Source organism: Bos taurus, chromosome 21, assembly GCF_002263795.3.
Source record: "Bos taurus isolate L1 Dominette 01449 registration number 42190680 breed Hereford chromosome 21, ARS-UCD2.0, whole genome shotgun sequence".
Lineage (NCBI taxonomy): Eukaryota > Metazoa > Chordata > Mammalia > Artiodactyla > Bovidae > Bos > Bos taurus.
Genome location: NC_037348.1, coordinates 19,905,820 through 19,927,099, shown reverse-complemented (window position 1 = coordinate 19,927,099; position 21,280 = coordinate 19,905,820). Strand labels below are relative to the sequence as shown.

At 47.7% G+C, this 21,280-nt stretch overlaps 1 protein-coding gene across 1 annotated transcript; it reads right to left on the bottom strand.

Annotated features, from left to right (window-relative positions):
• Nucleotides 1-4: 4 nt before the first annotated feature.
• Nucleotides 5-10,188, bottom strand: LOC101906218 (myeloid-associated differentiation marker). The gene is made up of 2 exons (XM_005221797.5): nt 10,142-10,188; nt 5-4,365 (listed from the first exon to the last, which is right to left on the bottom strand). The coding sequence occupies exon 2, from the start codon at nt 4,220-4,222 to the stop codon at nt 3,284-3,286; it is 939 nt and encodes a 312-aa protein (XP_005221854.1). The 5' UTR covers nt 4,223-4,365; nt 10,142-10,188; the 3' UTR covers nt 5-3,283.
• Between the last annotated feature and the right edge of the window lie 11,092 nt (nt 10,189-21,280).

Here is a 21,280-nt window from a genome sequence, read left to right as displayed (position 1 = left end):
ATCACTAGTCAATCTAAGAAAGAAACCAAAAACTTTATTCAAGCCAACCTGACAACTATAACCCAGGTCCTAGTTTTCAGTAAACTGAGAACTGTTCTGAAGCCATAAGGCAGAAGATTAGTATGTACGTGATTTGGGGGAAGGGGAACATGCAAACAAGCACATGGCTTGGAAGAGGCTTACTGCTGTTCCTAAGCAAAAATACTTTAGCTAAAGGCTTCATGCTTTTCTAAGTATGAGAAGATGCAAGAACAGAGTTCATAAAAATTTCTCCTAAAAAACTATCACTATCTGAGGGCAGGTTCTCCCAGTTTTCCCAGAGCACAAAATGCCTCATCCTGAGTTTCCCCCCTGAATTCCTTCCAGGATCGACTATAGGTCTGTGACCACAGTGGCTAATGACTTGATTCTTGTACAGCTGGGTGATGGGCGACATTCTTTACTGCACAATTCCCTTCCTTTTGATCTTAATTTCAAACAAGGTTTGGGAGGCTTTTTTGGCCAATTTGTCCCAGGGTTCTAGGAATGCTCATTCCAAAATCAATCCAGGATTTTGTTGTTAGGCCACTGAATGCGCTGTTACTCACCCACTCCTGGTAACAGTAGCCAAATCCTCTGGACCACCTGCCTTACTAGTGTGTCAGCTCCAGGAAATGGCTCCCTCTTGTTGCCTCTTTCCTTTCTGTATCCAGAGTCACACTATTACAATCATGGATCTTATAGAACTTTACATCAGATCAGTCATGTCAAGTCACTTGGTCATCATGATTGTTTATTATAGGCTCATTCACTCATTTGTTAATGCAAGAAACAAGAGTCTTGTAAAATAGGCAGGATAAGTAACACAGCTAGTGACAATAAGGTCCTAAATAAGTAAGTAGTAGTACCTTCTAAGGAGTTACATGCATGCACCAGAGAAACTCAACTTTACGTTTGAGTAGGTATTTCTGCCCTTGAGTAGGGCTGGTTAACACATAATACAGATGCACAAAGCATACTAGAATGGAGGGAAGAGGCCGAAAAAGACAGAGAAAATTTTTATTTTTAAATTTTTCTTATCTTGCTTTAAAATACAATTTTTATTTCAGTCCTTCTTAGGATTTCACCGTGATGTGGACGGCCTCCTGGGAGCCCTCCCCCTGCACCCCACCTGCCTCTGGGTGAAGATCACACACTTCATCCCAGTACAGGAATGAGGGGCAGCAGAGGGGGGTCTTTCCCCTCCCCTCCCCAACAGCTCTGCTTTTCTGGCTCCTCTGGCCCTGGTGACTCTAGGAGGCTGAGCTCGAGGCTTTGTCATTGAGGACAGGAGATTGAGGGGCCTTCACAGCCACCGGTTACTGTAAAGGGCTGTGGTCTCAATGCAGGGAAGCACATGGTCACACACACATGTATACACACATACCTGCACTGAGCATACACACAGGCACACACCTTTCTGGAGAGGCATCCAAGTGCTGTCATGGCCCCTTTAAGAGTTAGAGGAAAAGATGCTGGCACTGGGGTGGAGCCCAACCTCTTGTGTCACAGGCTGGGCTGCACCCCCAGGCTCTGGTCCAGTTGTGGATGGGAGTCAGTGGGAGGGGCTCCCAGAGACCTAGCTTTGGTGAGGGTGGGAATTGGCTAGGACCTTCAGAGCTCTAGACAAGTTGGGCGCAATTAGACTATGTGGATTTGGTTCTGGAGTTTTTTGTCTTTGTCTTTTTCTTTCACTTTTATGAGGTTGAAAAGCTACATTATGAATGTGGAAGAAGGGACAATGCTATTCTCAATGACTGACAGCAGAGGCTGATGGGAACCAAAAGCTCTGGGAATAAAAAAAAAATTGTATGCATTTTATAGATCACATTATGCTGGAGTCCCAGAGAACCAGGAAGCAGCAGCAGAAAGCAACCAGCACACAGAAACACACATGTGGCCTTCCCTGATGGCACAGTGGATAGAGAACACCTGTCACGCAGGGCACACCCCTGGTCTGCGAAGATCCCACATGCAGCAGAGTGACTAAACCCGTGTGCCAGAACTACTGAAACCTGTGTACACTAGAGTCAGTGCTCTGCAACTAGAGAAAGCCCACTCACAACAGCAAAGTCTCAGCATAGCAAAAACTTAATCAATAAATAATTTTTTAAAAAATTCTTTATAAAAAAAAAAAAGAAGAACTGTGTGTCACTGCACACTCAAGCAATGCAGTTCTTTTGACGATGGGAACAGCAACTCCCTCCCCTCTCCAAACAACCTGCCCAAGAAAATTTGAAAAGAAGCTTCCCCTTTAAGAACAGAGTCACCCAGTAATTTTTGCCCTCCCAATCAGAAAAAAGACAAGAACAGCAAAAAAAAAAAAAAAAAAGCAGGCTAACATCACTTTAAGGCTGGTGGGCCCATGCTCTTCTCCCTGCAGAGGCAGGACTGCAGTTTTGATCACTGAGGCAGGAGGGCCACATCGCTGCCCCTCACCAACACAACCCTAGGGTTCTTCACCAGCTCCTTTTGTGATTCCCCAGAGCATAGCTGGGATGGAAGGTATTGACCCCTGGCTTCCTCTAAGATGCCCTCTAGGGAGTGGGTGTTTAGTGAGCCTGCAAAAATTCTGGAGCCATTCTCAGGTGGGGCTGAGCACCAGGAGGGGCCCAGGGGCCCAGGGGCCAAGGGGCCCAGGGTCTGTGCTTTAAATTTGCCAACTGGGAATTACCGATCTCCAGAGACTTTTTTTTTTTTTTTAATTTAAAGGGGAGGCACATTGCACACCACCCTCCAACGCTCCACCAGGAGAGAGTGTCCAGTTGCTTACCACCTGCCTCCACTCTCCAAAAAAACACACAATTACCAACTAAGGCACCCCCAGGTGGACAGACATCCTTTGGCAATGGGGCCCCTCTGGAGGCCCAGGGTGTGACCACTGCACAGAGGGCTGTGTGCTGTGGAGTCAGCACCTTAGGAGGTGGGAGGGGGCGGTGGGCAGAGGAGGAAGGAGTCTCAAGTCCTGATGGATCAGAAGAAGGAAGATGGGAAGAGGTGGTCAGGACACAGAAGGTGAGAAAACAAAGAGAGTCAGAATGGGGGTAAAGGCAGAAAATGTAGAAAAGATGAGCGAAGCAAGAGAAAGAGGCAAAAGAGAATGGGGGCTATCACATAAGACAGGAAGGAGACAGAGCAGAAGGAGGGAAGGAAACAGAAAAGAGAGTGAGATGAATGGGGAAGGATGTGAGAAGGGAGAGAGAGCCAGGAAGAGGGCATCAGAGGATGTCAGAGCTCAGTAGAGATCTCCTGTGAGCAGAGAGGATCAGGAGTCTGTGGGTTGACCCCCAGTCCCTACAGAAACCTGGTGGGCCCAGTACCCCAGGTCGGCCATGTAAGTCAGCAGGTTGGCGGCTGTCAGGACGGCCACAGCCAGGCGCTGCTCCCAGGCGCACATGCCGTGGGTAGTTCTATCAATGCAGTTCACATCGCTGGACTGCTGGGGCTGCCCGCCATACTTCTCATCAAACTGGTAGAGCAGCCAGAGGACCAGAGCAGTGAAGTGGAGGAGGATAGACAGCAAGTTCAGTCCCAGATGAAACACGGGGAAGGAGATGGGCAGCCTGTTCTCCCATTCTTCCCGGTCCATCAGCATGGCCACAGCTGCCAGGATGAAGCAGATGGAATACACGGCCACGCACCACTCCAGGGCTGGCTGGTCTATGTACAGGGAGGTGTTGCTGAGGAAGGCAAAGATAACACAGGCCACAAAGGTCTCCAGCACCTTCAGCAGGCCTGGCATGGTGTGCACGAAGCAGGGGATCTCCTTGAGCTTGTAGCATTCCCATACGCAGGCCACTTCCATGACATAAACCACACATGCGATGCAGGAGAACACAGTGGCAGCAATGGCCCGGTTTCGGGTGGCATCATAAGGCAAGAACTTGATGTAGGTGATGGGGTAGAAGATGGAGGCTGAGAGGCAGATAAGGGCAGCATAGCAGGCATAGGTGATGGAGAAGTTGTACCAGCAGAAAGGAAAGTCGGTCGGGAACCTATATAATTCCAGTATGACGATGATGAGCGTACCGATGATACAGAAGCACCAGCTGAACATGATCCAGCTACTTATGTCCCCCCATCGAATCCCCATGTCGAGCACTAGGAAGAAAGCCGAGATGATGCAGACCAGCTGTGGCACGCGGAGGCAGCTGAACACAATGTACAAGCCACACTTTTCTGGGGATGTCCTACCGGTGGACATGATGTTGTGATGGTCAGGCAAGTCCCGTCGCCAATATGGCAGTGGTCTTCACTGAGGACCCACCAGCCAACGTACACTCTGGAGGCGGATTAAATCAGATGCCTTGAAAAGTCTCGGGGCCTGTGACTGCTGAGGCTCAGGATCTGTGGAGTTAGAACCAATAACTCAATCACTTGGGCAACAGCTCCAGAACTATATTCCCCACCCATCACCCTTGACCTTGTAAGAAGACTGCTGCTGCTGCTGCTGCTAAGTTGCTTCAGTTGTGTCTGACTCTGTCAAGACTATCCCATTCCAAACCTCACAGCCCAGTTGGTTTTGCCTCAAGCCATAAAGACTTTTTATCTCTTTGGCTGTGCGCCACTATTTTTGGAGATACCGTGGAATGTGGCCCTTATCCGCAATCCCAACATTTTAAGGCTCCAAAAAGAAAAGAAGAACTTTTATAAATTCCTTTGGCTAGAGAATCTTCCTGAACAGACATGAGAAAATTTATCAGGTCAGTTCAATTCAGTCGCTCAGTTGTGTCCAACTCTTTGCGACCCCATGGACTGCAGCAAGCCAGGGCTCCCTGTCCATCACCAACTCCTGGAGCTTGCTTAAACTTATGGCCATCAAGTCTGTGATGCCATCCAACCATCTCATCCTCTATCATCCCCTTCTCCTCCCACCTTCAATCCTTCCCAGCATCAGGGTCTTTTCAAATGAGTCACTTCTTCTCATCAGGTGGCCAAAGTACTGGAGTTTCAGCTTCAGCATCAGTCCTTCCAATGAATATTCAGGACTGACTTCCTTTAAGACTGACTGGTTTGATCTCCTTGCAGTCCAAAGGACTCTCAAGAGTCTTCTCCAACACCACAGTTCAAAAGCATCAATTCTTTGGCGCTCAGCTTTGTTTATAGTCCAACTATCACATCCGTACATGACTACTGGAAAAACCATAGCTTTGACCATGTGGACCTTTGTCAGCAAAGTAATGACTCTGCTTTTTAATGCTCTGTCTAGGTTTGCCATAGCTTTTCTTCCAAGGAGCAAGCGGCTTTTAATTTCATGGGTGCAGTCAACATCGGCAGTGATTTTGGAGCCCAAGAAAATAAAGTCTGTCACTGTTTCCTTTGTTTCCCCATCTATTTTCCATGAAGTGAGGAGACCAGATACCATGATCTTAGTTTTCTGAATGTTGAGTTTTAAGCCAATTTTTTCACTCCTGTTTTACATTCATCAAGAGGCACTTCAGTTCCTCTTCACTCTCTGCCATAAGGGTGGTGTCATCTGCATATCTGAGTTTATTGATATTTCTCCTGGCAATCTTGATTCCAGCTAGTGCTTCACCCAGCCCAGCATTTCACATGACGTGCTCAGCATATAAGTTAAATAATATACAGCCTTGATGTACTCCTTTCTCAATTTGGAACCAGTCATTGTTCCATGTCCGGTTCTAACTGTTCCTTCTTGACCTGCATACAGATTTCTCAGGAGGCAGGTCAAGTGGTCTGGTATTCCCATCTCTTTCAGAATTTTCCAGTTTTTTGTGATCCACACAGTCAAAGGCTTTGGCATAGTCAATAAAGCAGATGTTTTTCTGGAACTCTCTTGCTTTTTTGATGATCCAACGGATGTTGGCAATTTGAAACCACCAGAGTGGTTACTCTGCCTTTTCTAAATCTAGCTTGAACATCTGGAAGTTCTCAGTTTACATACTGTTGAAGTCTGGCTTGGAGAATTTTGAGCATTACTTTGCTAGCGTGTGAGATGTGTGCAATTGTATGGTAGTTTAAACATCCTTCAGCATTTCCTTTCTTTGGGATTGGAATGAAAACTGACCTTTTCCAGTCCTGTGGCCACAGTTTTCCAAATTTGCTGGCATATTGAGTGCTGTACTTTTAGGACTGCATCACCTTTTAGGACTTGAAATAGCTCAGTTGAAATTCTATCACCTCCACTTGCTTTGTTTGTAGTGATGCTTCCTAAGGCCCACTTGACTATGGACTCCAGGATGTCTGGCTCTAGGTGAGTGATCACACCATCATGGTTATCTGGGTCATTAAGTTATTTTATTGTATAGTTCTGTGTATTCTTGCCACCTCTTCTTAATACCTTGTTTTTGTTAAGTCCATACCGTTTCTGTCTTTTATTGTGCCCATCTTTGCATGAAAAATTCCCTTGGTATCTCTAATATTCTTGAAGAGATCTCTAGTCTTTCCCATTCTATTGTTTTCCTCTGTTTTTTTGCACTGATCACTGAGGAAGGCTTTCTTATCTCTCCTTGCTATTCTTTGGAATTCTGCATTCAGATGGGTATAGCTTTCATTTTCTCCTTTGCCTTTAGCTTCTCTTTTTTTCTCAGCTATTTGTAAGGCTTCTTCAGACAATCATTTTGTCTTTTTGCATTTCTTTTTCTTGGGATGGTCTTGATCAGTACCTCCTGTACAATGTCATGAACTTCCGTCCGTAGTTCATCAGGCACTCTATAAGACCCAACCCCTTGAATCTATTTGTCACTTCCTCTGTATCATCGTAAAGGATTTGATTTAGGTCATACCTGAATGGTCTAGTGGTTTTCCCTACTTTCTTCAATTTAAGTCTGAATTTGGCAATAAGGAAATTCATAATCTGAACCACAATTAGCTCCCAGTCTTATTTTTGCTGACTGTGTATAGGCCTTCTCCATCTTTGGCTGCAAAGAATATAATCCATCTGATTTCTGTATTGACCATCTGGTGATGTCCATGTGTAGAGTCATCTCTTGTGTTGTTGGAAGAGTAGAGTGTTTGGTATGACCTGTATGTTCTCTTGGCAAAAGTCTGTTAGCCTTTGCCCTGCTTTATTTTGTACTCCAAGGCCAAACTTGCCTGTTACTCCAGGTATCTCTTGACTTCCTACTTTTGTATTCCAGTCCCCTATGATGAAAATGACATCTTTTTTTGGTGTTAGCTCTAGAAGGTCGTGTAGGTCATCATAGAACCGTTCAACTTCAGCTTCTTTGGCATTAGTGGTTGGGGCATAGACTTGGATCCCAGTGATATTGAATGGTTTACCTTGTAAATGAACAGAGATCACTCTGTCATATTTGAGATTGCACCCAAGTATGGCATTTTGGACTCTTGTTGACTATGATGGCTACTTCATTTCTTCTAAGGGATTCTTGCCCACAGTAGTAAATATAATGGTCATCTGAATTAAATTTGCCCATTCCAGGAGTCAACAACAAGATGGTGGAGTCGAAGGATGTGCACTCATTTTCTCCCTTGAAAACTCCAGGGAGAGTTGGAGTTGGCAACTCATTGCTGAACAACCATCAACAGGAGAATGTTGGATCCAACCAAAAAAGATACCCCATGTCCAAGGACAAAGGAGAAGCCCCAACAAGATGGTAGGGAAAAATTTAGAGTCTTTATTTATTTCACTTAGTGTGAACGTTCAGAGGTTCAGTGCAAAAACAGTAATATGTTTGTTTATAAGGTGCTTTCAGACCCTTAGAAAAAAGGGTTTGAAAAAAGGGATTGTGGATTGTACTGTGGATGGCTTCTATATTGTTTTCCATTCATATTTTTGTGTGGTTTACTTCTTCTCATGTATGCATGCATGCTAAGTTGCTTCAGCTGTGTCTGAGTCTTCACAACCCTATGGACTGTAGCCCACCAGGATCCTCTGTCCATGGGATTCTCTGGGCAAGAATACTGGAGTAATATATAAATTAAAAATAATAATAATACTGGAGTGTGTTGCCCTCCTCCAGGGGATCTTCCTGACCAAGTATTGAACCCATGTCCTACGTCTCCTGCATTGGCAGATGGGTTCTTTATCACTAGTACCACCTGGGAAGTCCCTTCTCATGTATAATTGATATAAAGTAGGAGTATGATCATCTCCCATGTCCTGGTTTCCCCTCTTAGGCATGGCCCGTCTTCCTCCTGCTCACCCGAGCATCCACCCTTCCATCCATGTCCTCAACCTCATGTACAGCCTTCAGCACATTTCATGGGCTCTGAAATCATATGTAGAAACATGTGTACATACATGCAAATATGGTTTGAGGCAGTATCTATATCTCTTTTTCCATTTTATAGACATGAAACAATATCATGCACACAGTATCTTGCTTTTCCACCACACCCGACAGGTGCAGCTGGTCCTCTCCAGGGGCCTTAGTCCTCTCCATCCCCTTTACTTATTTCCTTCCCTCCTCGTTCCTGGGGGCATTTGGACGACCACCTTTCTTTAGATCAGTGGACCCTTCCCCGTGAGTCTCAGACACTGGGGGACACAGGAGATAACAAGAGGTCCTGGGATCCATGTGACCACCATGCTCTAGGGCAGGAGGTCAGCAAGCTTTTCCGAAAACTTTAAAAAAAAATATGACAAAGAATATACTTTTTATTTTTGGAAATTCATCTTGATTTCCTGGGGTTACTGCAGTGAATTATCACAAGCCTGGTGGCTTAAAACAACAGAGATGTGTTCTCTCACAGTTCCAGAGGTCAGCGTTTTGAAACAAGGTGTCAGCAGGACTGCGGTCTCTCATGCCCCAGGGGAGGTCCCTCTTTGTCTCTTTTAGCTTCTGGAGACCCCTTAGCCATGTTATCCAACTCAGGCTTGTTTGCTCATTCCTCAAGAGGCCAAACACTGAGAGATGAATGTTGGGCTTTGCCTGGGACAAAGTGCTGCACCTCTGCTGTGAACACAATCACCACCCACATCTGTGCATCAGCCCATGATGGGCAGCGGGTTGAAAAATATAATAAACGTTTCCACCATTTTTTGTGGATAATCTCTGTAAAGAGGATTGGCAATTGTCCAGTTTAGTAGGTCTGAGGTTGAAAACAGTGTAAGTCCAATAATAGCCACAGGGCTGTCCTCCTGCAGAGAACTATCTTAGTGGAAATCCAACCCCACCCACCCTCGAGGACACATGGAGGCCAAGCTGAGTGACCTGACGGTCTTAAAAGGAGAGACTACTTCAGACCCCCTTTCTTCCTCATGCTGTGGTGACGCTAAGGCTGTGCCCCGCCCCAACACTAGGACCCCTCCTTCTTCCAGAGACTTGGGGAGCCGGGCACAGGCCTCGGGGCAACCTCTACCTGGGCCATCGGGATAAGAACCCCAGAGGTCGGGGTGGAGTCAGTTCCCTAAGAAGCTGGCCCCTCTTCTCCCTCCTTTGCCTGCAAAGACTCCTCTGTAAAGAGTTCAGGCTTTTCACACTTTAGTTTCCCTTTTGTACAATTAATTTAGTGCCCTTGTTGGAAAAATCCTTATTATGAGTAACAGGAAGGCTCAAATGTGGAATATCCTCCCACTTAACCAGATCTCTGACAAATCAGTTCTAACTGCAAAATAGGGGAGTAATTTAGAGACCCACCTGGGACTACTGCTTTTCAGAATCAGAAACATATGTGAGCCAGGCTGTATTATAATTTAAAAACCTCTTTTTTCTTGGTTATAGGGTTATAGCTCTGGTTTTGCCAATCTGTTAAGATGCGTCCCAGTGAACTTCTAGAAGGGATGGATAAAGACACCCCTCCCCCGCCCCCCAATGCACTTCACATCACTTGTTACCCTAGAGCAGATTACAAACAAACAAACTAATTCTCTGGGAGAGACTAGTACAGAGTGGCAAGCGAGTCATTTCCCACTCCTGCGGTGTTCAAAGTGAAGGCGTTAGTCTCCGCTTAGTCATGTCCAACTCTTTTGTGACTCCATGGTCTGTAGCCTGCCAGGCTTCCCTGTCCATGGGATTTTCCAGTAAGAATACTGGAGTGGGTTGCCATTCTTTTCTCCAGGGGATCTTCCCAATCCGGGGATCAAACTCTCATTTCCTGCATTGCTGGCAGATTCTTTATGTCTGAGTTCTAAAGGGCAAAGATTATGTCCAAATGGGTGGGAATGGGGGGCTTCTGGGGTGCACAACCCTCTACTCACTCAGTCAAGAGCTCAGCTGCTCCTTCAGAAGCCAGTTTCCTTCTCTCAACAGAAACTGAAAACAGGCTGTCCACAATGAAGGGAGTGGACAATGACTTCATTGTCACAGTGGGGAGGGATAGGAAAATTCCAGAAACTAATGAGTTTAGCAGCTGTAAAACTTACCTGTAGATCCTCCCCACCTTCCCAACAGCAGCCTCCTCATCAACTCAAGTGTAGCTAGAGGGGCAGAGGCTAGGGGACCTGACTCCTGCCTGGTTGCACAAAGGCTCTGACTGTCACCAGGCTCTGATTAGTTTGCTGAAAAGCCAATACAGAGAGGTCAGTGTTGGATGAAAGAAAAGTAACTTTACCTTAAGGAAGCCGGCAACTAGGGGAGAAGGTGGGAACCAACGCCCAACGCTGCAAGGTTCAGCTGGGATTTACGCAAGAGAAACAGGAAATGGTTGCAGGACGTGTGCTGGGGTGTGTCGTGCTTCTAGTTTTGGAGACTTTGCATTAAGCATAAGGCGCCTTGGTGGACTGAGAACCTGAGTTTGTGGTCATTACATTGTCCAAATCAGCACATCTGCTCTAGGGGTGAGTGGCCATATATTCCTGGAAAAATAAAAACAAAGAAACAGAACAAAACAGGCAAAGTGAAACTGAACCAGTCCATCAAAACCCAGAGCTGTGTAGTTCACAGATTTTATTGTAAAATAAGCAAGATGACAACTCCAGTGCTGGTGACCTGCCTGACCGTCACCATCACCACGAGAACCTCCTCAGGCCTGGGCTCCAGGACCGTGGGCTTCTTCCTCCACCTGGGGCAGCTGCTCTCTGCCTGCGTGCCCTCCCTGCTGGTGGCCAGCATGGACACTTGGAGTGAGTGCACAGTTAACTGGTCTGTGATCCTGTGGTGCTTCTGCTTCGGTGGGACCCTCCACTGTCTTCATAGTGGAGTTGTGTGGGCTCCAATCCCACTTTCCCTTGTCCTGCTATTCTCTACCACTATGCCTTCTATTTCACCCTTTGCTGCCTCATTGTTTTCTTCATCAACTATGTTCAGTTCTTGCTCCAGGGTCCCACCTGGAACCAGGCCATCTCTGCCACTGCCTTCTCCTTCATCAGTTCTGTGCTTTATGCCACCAAAGTGGCCTGGACCTGTGCCCTGACTGGTGATACATCCTGCTCGGTGCCTGCTGGTCCAGATGTGCTTGGGAGCCTGTTGATCTTCCTGGTCTGTGTCATTCTTGCTCTCACTTATAGCATCCTTGTAAACTGTGACACCCATGTACTTCTGCCATGGTAAGACAAATGACCCTGTGCTCCATCTGCTTCTCCCTGGGGACCATGTCCACCCTGTTGCTCAAGGATGACAATGAAACACATATTTGTGGACCATCTTTTACTATAAACGGAGACCGTGCTCTCCATCCTCCTCTACACCAGCTCTCTGGTCCTCTGGCCATTCTACTACACCTTTGAAGAAAAGCTGGGCAGGCAGCCCCTGAGGTCCAGCAGTGTGAGCTGCTGTGATTAAAAAACTCACCTGCTCTGTGCATCTGGGATGAAGGTTGGACTGTGGGCATCTTGACATCCACTAACCTGCTGATTTACTTGGCTGACCTGCTATACTTGGCCTTGGAGTCTTCTGTAGGGACTAAGGATGGGCCCCAGGGCTCCCAATTTCTCTTTTCACCTGCAGTTTCTTCACTGAGCTTGGGATGTTCTCTTCCTGGTTCTTTCTCTCCCTTCTCACATCCTTCCCCATTCATCTCCTTCCCTTTCCATTTCCTTCCCTCCTGCTCTGTCTTCTTGTTTTCTTTGTTGGCCCAAGCCCTGTTTTGCTTCTTTCTTTTTTTCCACTCTCATCTTTTCTACATTTTCTGCTTTTTGCCCCCTTTCTGGTCATCCTTGGTTTTCTCGTCTCCTGTGTCCTGACCACCGCTCCCCATTTTCCTTCTTCTGATCCACCAGGACCTGAGACTCCTTCCTTCTCTGCCCACCGTCCCCTTCCACCTCCTAAGGTGCTGACTCCACAGCACACAGCCCTCTGTGCAGCTGTTCACACCCTGGGCCTCTGGAGGGGCCTCATTGCCAAAGTGTGTTTGTCCCCCTGACAGTGTCTTATTTGGAGATGTGGGGGGAAGGGCTGGGGATAAGGGTGGGTAGCTAGAGATTCTGGAGAAGGCACTGGCACCCCACTCCAGTACTCTTGCCTGGAAAATGCCATAGATGGAGGAGCTTGGAAGGCTGCAGTCCATGGGGTCGCTGAGGGTCGGACACGACTGAGCGACTTCACTTTCACTTTTCACTTTCATGCATTGGAGAAGGAAATGGCAACCCACTCCAGTGTTCTTGCCTGGAGAATCCCAGGGACGGGGGAGCCTGGTGGGCTGCCGTCTATGGGGTCGCACAGAGTCGGACACGACTGAAGTGACTCAGCAGCAGCAGCAGCTAGAGATTCAGGCCCTCATCTCCCATGGGAGAGGAGTGCTCAGTGCACTTGCCTTTTAACTTAAAATCTATGGAGGTCTATAATTTTCACTGTCAGGAGTCTTGAAGCAGAGACCCTGGGTCCCTAGACCCCACCTGGTACTCTGTTCCACCTAAAACTGGCTCCAGAATCTTTGCAGGCTCACTAAACACCTGCTACCTAGAGGGCTTCTTAGAGGAATCCAGGAACAAATTCTTTCCATCCCAACTACTTTCCAGGAAATAAAAAAAAGGAGAGCTGGTGAAGAACCCCAGGGTCTTGAAGACAGCTGTCTGTAGTGTTGGTGAGAGGCAGAGACGTGGCCGTCCTGCCTCAGTGATGAAAACAGCAGGTCCTGCCTCTGCAGGGAGAAGAGCATGGCCACTGCAGCCTTAAAGCTGATGTCAGCCTGAGATTTTTTCTTTTTTATTTTATTGTCTCAAGGGCAAAAGTTACTGGGTGACTGTATATTTATACATAAAGTTTCTTTTCAAATTTTTACTAGGGGGTGGTGTTGGGTGGGTGGGTATTGCTGATGCCATAGCTGAAGAAACTGCATTGCTTGAGTGTGTACTGCATACCCGTGTGTTTCTGTGTGTCAGTTGTTTTCTGATGCTGCTTCCTGCTTCTCTGGGACCCACACATCTTTTGGTCTAAATAAATGTAAATATACATATATTTTTTAATTCTCTGGAATTTCTGGATACCATCAAATCTTGCTGTTCATAGAGAGAAGCCTATCCTTTCTCCCATATCTATAATGTTCTTTTTTAAATCTCAATACAAATATAAAAGAAAAAAATACAAACCAGCCATAGCCTAATTGCCCCAAATTTTCTTAGAACTCAGAAAAACTGAGCAAATTTTTATTCTCACCCAAACCCCCATCTTTGGGAGCCCTTCCCAATGTGTCTCCACTCCCACCTTTCCCCAGAACCTGGGGGCATGGCCCAGCCCCAAATGACTAACTGTTGTGCCCCCAACACTAGACTTTCTGTCCCCTTAGCTCTTAAAGGGCCCCACCCTAGATGACTGTATTTAAAGGTGTTGTTTCTCACCTGTTTGCAGCCACAAAGCCCCAGAGCCCAGCATCTGGGTGCCACCAGGGCCAGAGGGGCCAGGCAAGCAGAGCTGTGGGGGAGGGGAGGGGAAGGCCCCCCACCCCCCCACCCCACTGCTGCCCCTCGCTCCTGTACTGGGATGAAGCGTGTGATCTTCACCCAGGGGCGGGTGGGGTGGATGGGGAGGGCTCCAGGAGGTAGTCCCCATGGCAGATAAATCTTAAGAAGCAATGAAACAAAATTAATATTTTCAGGCAAGACAAGAAACACTTTAAAAGCTTTCTCTGCCTGTTTTGACCTCCCGCCTCCCCTCTAGTGTGCAGTGTGCATCTGTGGTATGTGTTAACCAGCCCTCCTAAGGGCAGAAATACCTGAACCACCATAAAGATCAATTTTCATTCCTCTAACTTCAGCCTTGTATCTTTATGTGATACTGCCTACCTATGACTTTATTAATGTCATTAGCTATATTACTTGTATTCTCCCATTTTACAAGAGCATCGTTTCTGACATTAACAAATGTGTCCCTGAGCCTCTGACAAAAATGATAATAACCAGTTAACTGAAACACTTGACCTCATGTACAGTTCTATAACAACCATGATTGTGACGGTGTGACTAGACTGGGGAAGAAGCACCAAGAGGGAGCCACTTCCCAGAGCCTGAGGGACTAGTAAGACAGGTGGGCCAGATGATTTGGCTCCTATTAACAGGACTAGGTGAGTAATTGCCCTTTTACTGGTTTATCAATGAAAACCTTGCCCAGCCTGGGAGTGCGCATTCCTAGCACCCTGGGACAAAATGGTCAAAATTTCTCCCAAATCTTGATTGAAATTAAGACAGAAACAGAGCAGATTGCGTGATAAAGAATGTTGCCCACCACCAGGTTCTACAAGAATCAAGTCACTAGCCACTGCAGCTCACTGACCTAAAATCTGCCCTGAGAGGAAGTCATGGAAAAGGTCAGAATGAGGTACTTTGTGCTCTGGGAACTGGCCCTCAGGAACATAGATATTTTCAGGAGACTTTTTTATGGACCAAGTTTCTTGCATCCTCCCATACTCAGAAAAGCTCTAAAACCACTAACCAAGACATCTGCTCCTCCTGAAGAGCAGTAACCTGTACCGAACTGTGTGCTGGTTGTGTGTCCCCCTTCCCCCAAGTCGCATACACACTGTCCTCCCCTCCTTATCTCCTCAGAACAGTCCTCAGAGCTCCCTGAGAGGCTGTCTCCCTAGTCACAATCCTCAGGCTGACCAGAATAAAATTTACATTTCTTTCTTAGGTTGAATATTGACTAATTTTTCATCCACAAAAATAAATATGCATTGATCTCCCCAAGTCTGCTGCAGGAATCTCATATTCTACTACTTCCCTGATCCAAATTGAATACACACACACAGCCCAGGGACCTCACTTCCCAGGAGGAGGGAAATGCAGCCGCTGCTGCTGCTGCTGCTGCTGCTGCTAAGTCGTTTCAGTCGTGTCCGACTCTGTGTGACCCCATAGATGGCAGCTCACCAGGCTCCCCCGTCCCTGGGATTCTCCAGGCAGGAATACTGGAGTGGGTTGCCATTTCCTTCTCCAATGCATGAAAAGGAAAAGTGAAAGTGAAGTCACTCCCACTTCGTGTCCGACTCCTAGACCCCATGGACTGTAGCCTACCAGGCCCCTCCATCCATGGAATTTTCCAGGTGAGAATACTGGAGTGGGTTGCTATTGCCTTCTCTGGCTATGCTTTAGTAAAAGAATTGCCGAAGGCCAGCTCACCAGAAAGACTCACTGTCTAAGCCTGTGGTTCATGAGGGCGGCTGCTCCATCCCACCCGTTGGGGAGTTAAAGGTCATTTGTCACAATTCCAAGACAAAGTCCAGTCTCTTCACTTTGGAGCTCAAATGGAAATTTAAAGGTCCTCTGTTTAGCATAGCCCTCCCCTCGGTCCACCCTCTCTGCTTGTTTCTTTGCTCTTGGCTGCTGGGTTTATTGGTCAGTTTATTGATTTATTGGTCACATCCTTCATGATTACACAGACCCTCCTTCCCCACAACCTCTGCTTGGTAATATTCCTCTCCCATGAGTTTTCTCAGTCACCTCCCAGTGGTCCAACTCTCCAGTGATGCTTTTCAAAAATAAACTGCTTCCAGGTGTCCCCACCGTCTGAGGTCCCCCAGACTCCCTTGTTCCTGCACATTCTTCACTTTCTCTTCTTCAAAATCCAGTTCAGCAGCCTGGATGCTCTCATCCTGTTTGAGGAGCTCCTGTTTCCTTTAGGAAACACACAGTCTTTTCTGCTGAGAGAACAAAGGGGCTGATCTCAGCAGGGGAAGAAGAAAGGGAAGCCTAGAGTGAGAGCGAGGTAGATCAGGGGCCACAGCTGGGCAACAGTCACATGTGGTTCTGACTCCAAAGCAGACCAGCTGGGGGAGCTGAGAGATGCTCGCACAGGCCTGTCTCCAAAGGCAGAAGAAAGGGAGGTGCCTTGGGTCCAGGAATCTGGGGGGGGGGGGAGCTGTGGCCCCCAAGCCCACCTGCTGCATGACCAGGGCCTCCCGCAGCCCTTTAGCACAAACAGTTGATGGAAAACAGCCAGGAGCAGGAGCTCCGCCCGTGGCAAAGGTCATGAGGAAGGAGGCTCGGCATACGCCATGGCGGGATCGAGCCTCAGGAGTCCCCCTGGAAATTCTCGAGCATCTACCCCCAAAACCAGAGTCTGCCTACTTTCTGCTTTGTGCTCTCACCTGCACCTCTGACTTTATGGGGGGCTGTCCCCTACTACCTCTCTCTGAAAAAAAAAAGTTAACTTACAGCTCCAGTTAATAATTCCTGGGTATGATAGTGTTTCAACCTACAAACTCCTTTGGAAGTCCTCTAGCCTGCCTGAATAGGTGTTTCTGGCCACATGTGATTGCTCAGAGCCTCCCAACTGTGAGAGGCATGAGATGTTCTAAACTGTCTATATACAGATTCCTTTGAGCAGTTAAAAGATTGATTAGAAATTGTATTGGCGAAGGGTTTTTCACTTGTTGGGCCAATGTTTGCTGCTAAGTTTCCATATCCCTTACCTGCTGTGTCCCTGACAGTGTATTGATTAATATAATTGGTGTAAGTAGTAGCTTTAATGTTTGTAACCTTGGACCCTTGAGTTAATTCTTTTTCTTGTTAAAGCCCACCACACCTTTGCTCTGTAGGAATGCAACTTTATCTAATGCTTTTGGAGGGTGGCGCCTGACTAATCACCTTTAGAGAAAAATAAGTTTTCTGAAGAAAGGGTCTTAAAATGTTAACAGGCCTCCGGGCCAGAAGATGATGCAAATCACTGAAACTTTTGCATATGATAAGTTTGCAGGAAGAAAGCCTGGCTTACTGCATGACTCTACCCCTTCCCCCATGCATAACTTAAGGTATAAAAACTACTTTGGAAAATAAAGTGCGGGCCTTGTTCACCAAAGCTTGGTCTCCCCATGTCGTTCTTTCTCTCACCTTCTGGCTGAATTATTCAGCCTCTTTTCTCCACTGAATTTCCTCACTGAGCTATCCTTATTCAACCACTCTTTATATCCTAATTAATGTTTAATTAAGCAATTGTTTCCTGATCTTCGCCGATGCCGTCCCGGCTTCGAATTCCCTGGATCCACCGGGGCTGGACCCTGGCAGAAAACATCCCCCATTTGCCCGGTGCCCAAGCCTCAGGCCCTTCCCTTGCTTCCTTCCTGGTCTGGGCTCCCTGTCTCCTGGGGCAGCAGCCAGAGGCTTCCTCAGCCGGCCAGAGCCTCCTCCGCACAGGGTAACTCCAGCTGATGCCCCACCAGACTGTGTCCTGAGCCGCATCCAGAACAGAGCCCGGGGCACAGCTGTTCCCATTCTCTGGCGTTTTGTGGAAAATCATGAAGATGACTTCCTCAGTCCAGCTTTGAGTGGAGAGAAGAGGGACCCTTATCTCCTGTGGCCTCAGGCACCTGGCTGTCCACCCTGGTTGGGGGTGGCAGTGCTGGCTGCCAATGCATGCGGCCCTTGTCTGTGCGGCTGGCTCCTGTCTGAAGGTGCCTGTAGGGAGTCATGGGAGCTGAGGAGAAGGCAGTGAGGCTCTAATCAATGCCTATGTAAGGTCTCCACTCTCTCTGGCGTGTTCTGGCTGGCTAGTCAACAGGAACTGGTCTGGCTGAGATGGCAGTGCTGCTGCAGGACCTCTGAGTGGGGCACTGCGATCAGAGCGGGACAGACAGAAGCCAGGAGATGACTCTTGGACCCGAGAGTAGAGGGAAGGGACTCAGCATTTCCCGAGGTTCTATTACCTGCTGAGCTTTGCAGGCAGACAGACTTTTATTCAAATCCTGACACTGTCAGGGAGTTGCTCTGTGACCTTGAGCAAATGATGTAATATACAGTCTGAGCCTCAGTTTCATCATCTTTTAAATGGGGATAATACTAATAATATCCCTTATGATGAAATGATATGGAGGTAGTAAGTCACCCAGTCAGTCTGTTGCTGCTGAGAAAATGTTGACTACTCTATCTTTCTTGGATATAAGGTACAAAGTCAATGCCAATCAGAAATTAATATCCTGAACTCAAGTGCCTGGGTTCAAATTCCAGCTTGGCCACTTACTCAGTGTATGATCTTGGCCAGTTAAGCTCTTTGTACCTGTGAAAATGGAGACAGTGAGTACAAAGTTCATGGGCTGCTGGAAGGAACAAATGAATTTAAAGCAGTACCTGATATGCAGTGAGTGCTACACCTCTTATAACTTTTATGGCCATAACTACCCCATTGGCACATGGCAAGTGTTTGTTAAATGAATATAACATAAGCTTACAGCTCAGGCTCCAGGATGAGCCTCCTGACCAGGAGACATTCCATCCTTCTGCCATTTGGGGAAATTTTTGAGAATCGCTGAGTCATATTTTGTCTCATTTAATATTCCTAACAACACTTGGCCTTGTGTGATGGATGTGGCCATGGAGGGGAACCACTGAGAATGTGAACTTCCTGCTATATTTGAGAACAAACTCATTGTGTGAGTCCTGGTGAGAGACTGGGCCTCACCCTCAATAAGAATCTTAAAAGTCCAGGTAAATATTTGACTTGCCCTGTAAGTGGGGCCTGGACACACAAGAACAGGTGATACACAGAAACAAAGGCCAGAATTCCTTCTGCGGGGCCTGCAGCAGCATCTGGTGTGTGCTTCCAATGACCACGGTGCCTGGACCCGCTGCCCTTGGCTGTGACCTGGCTGCCCAGCACCCCTCCTCCTGGTCTCAGCCTGGAGTCAGGCTGGTCCCTCCCTAATGATTCTCCAAGCTATCCTGCATCCTTCTAGTACAGTTATTCTCTGCTTAAGTGGCCAGAGATGTTCTCTTCAAGGTGCAGTTAACAGCCTTTATGACTAAAAGCAGGAGCTATTATCTCCATTTTCTGGATGAGCAAACTGAGGCTTAGAGTGGCATTGACTGACACAGGACTGAACACTGTGTGCCAGGCTGAGTTCTCGTCTCAGTGCAGGTTTGGGTGGTGTGTGGACATGTAAGGTGAAAGGCCCTGAGATAACAAAGAGGAATTGGAAGCAGCTGTCAGTGGTTGGAGGGAGGGAGGTGAGGAGGCTGGAGAGGTAGAAAGGGGCCTGAACTTGCAGGGCTTTGGAGGTGATGTTTTGGAATCTGTGTTCCAGCCTAAGGGAACAAACAGAAGCCTTCACAGTATCTTACTTTGACTTTACTCCAAATCAGATTTTGAGGGAAAGGATGGAAATAGAGAAAGCAACTAGAAGCTTATGGCAGGAATGCAGGTGAGGGGATGGATGGATCCCCTCAGGTGGCTCTAGAGATGAAGACGAGTGTGTGGATTCACAAATACTTTATGAAGAGCATCTGTGAAGGTGGTGCCATTGACTGAGATGGGAAAATGAGGAAGGATTAGCGTGTGTTGGGGGTGGGGGATTAAAGAGATGGGTCTGGACATGTTGAGTGTGAGAGGTCCAGAAGCAGAGATCAGGAGGTGGTTGGCTGTGACTGTGATCCCAAGCGAGATCAGCTCCGGAGGCAGGAACTGGGGAGTTGTCGTTATACAGCCTATTTGCTTCATTCAGTATCTTCTTAAATATCTACCCTGCCCACCTACCTAAAATAGCAGCCTTGCGCCCCCACCCCCCGCATAGGCACTCCAATAACTCTTCTCACCTGTGTTCCTCTTATGTGGCATTTATCACTCACTGACTTGTTATTATATACTGATGTGCACGTCTCCTGTACAAGAGTGCAAGCTCCATGAGGATGGAACTCTTGGTTCTGTTCTCTGCTCTCTGTCCAGTGCCTAGATCAGCGCCTGGCACACACTCACTCAGTGCACAATAGTATTTGTTGACCAAGTGGAGTCTTAAAGTCATCTGACTGTTTATGAGGCTGAAAGGGCTCCCAGAGAAGAGGTGGTCTGGGCCCAAGTCCTGAGGAAATGGTTCCCTCCTGTTTCTTTTTCACATATCTGTAGTTGTTGCCGTTGTTTGGTCACTAAGTCATGTCCAACTCTTTGCAACCACAAGAACTGTAGCCCACCAGACTGCTCTGTCCATGGGAGACTTGTGGGGCCTTCATAGCCACCAGTTACTGTAAAGGGCTGCCTATCTCAATGCAGGGGAACAGGGGGAGCTGTGGCCCCCAAGCCCACCTGCTGCATGACCAGGGCCTCCCCCAGCCCTTTAGCACAAACAGTTGATGGAAAACATCCCCCATTTGCCCGGTACCCAAGCCTCAGGCCCTTCCCTTGCTTCCTTCCTGGTCTGGGCTCCCTGTCTCCTGGGGCAGCAGCCAGAGGCTTCCTCCTCAGCCGGCCGGAGCCTCTTCCGCACAGGGTAACTCCAGATGATGCCCCACCAGACTGTGTCCTGAGCCGCATCCAGAACAAAGCCCGGGGCACAGCTGTTCCCATTCTCTGGCTTTTCGTGGAAAATCATGAAGATGACTTCCTCAGTCCAGCTTTGAGTGGAGAGAAGAGGGACCCTTCTCTCCTGCAGCCTCAGGCACCTGGCTGTTCCCCTGCCGGTGCCAGCCGGCAAAGTCGATCAGGTCCCGAGAACGTGCACGGTGGGGCTGAGAAAGGAAACTACAGCAAGAGACTACAACAAAGATGGGGTCGAGAGGATCAGACACGTCTCCACGAAGGAACGCAGTCTGACACCAACTTTATTCAGCATCTTATATTTATACAGAAGAGCGTGAGAAAGACAAGACAGTTGACATTTTTTTCTTGGTTGACCTATACATCTTACAAACAGTCACAAGAAATCTTGAGAGCATGGGAATGGCACCCTGTTATTATTTCTTACACCAGATAACATTTCTGTGTGCGTGAGAAATTTGCACAGAACTCCAGGTGTCTGCAGTAAATAATCGCCTAATCTCTGGGGTGGCGGGACAGAGAGCTGTGTTTGCAAGCAAACCCTCAAGGACTGAGGCAGGTCCCAGACCTGTGTCCTTCGGACAAAGGACCCCGTTCTCACGGGCAGCTCCCCGCATCCACCGTGGTTGGGGGTGGCAGTGCTGGCTGCCAATGCATGCGGCCCTTGTCTGTGCGGCTGGCTCCTGTCTGAAGGTGCCTGTAGGGAGTCATGGGAGCTGAGGAGAAGGCAG

Coding starts and splice junctions, on each gene's coding strand:
- LOC101906218 (XM_005221797.5), bottom strand. CDS start 4,222: ATGTCCACCGGTAGGACATCCCCAGAAAAGTGTGGCTTGTACATTGTG.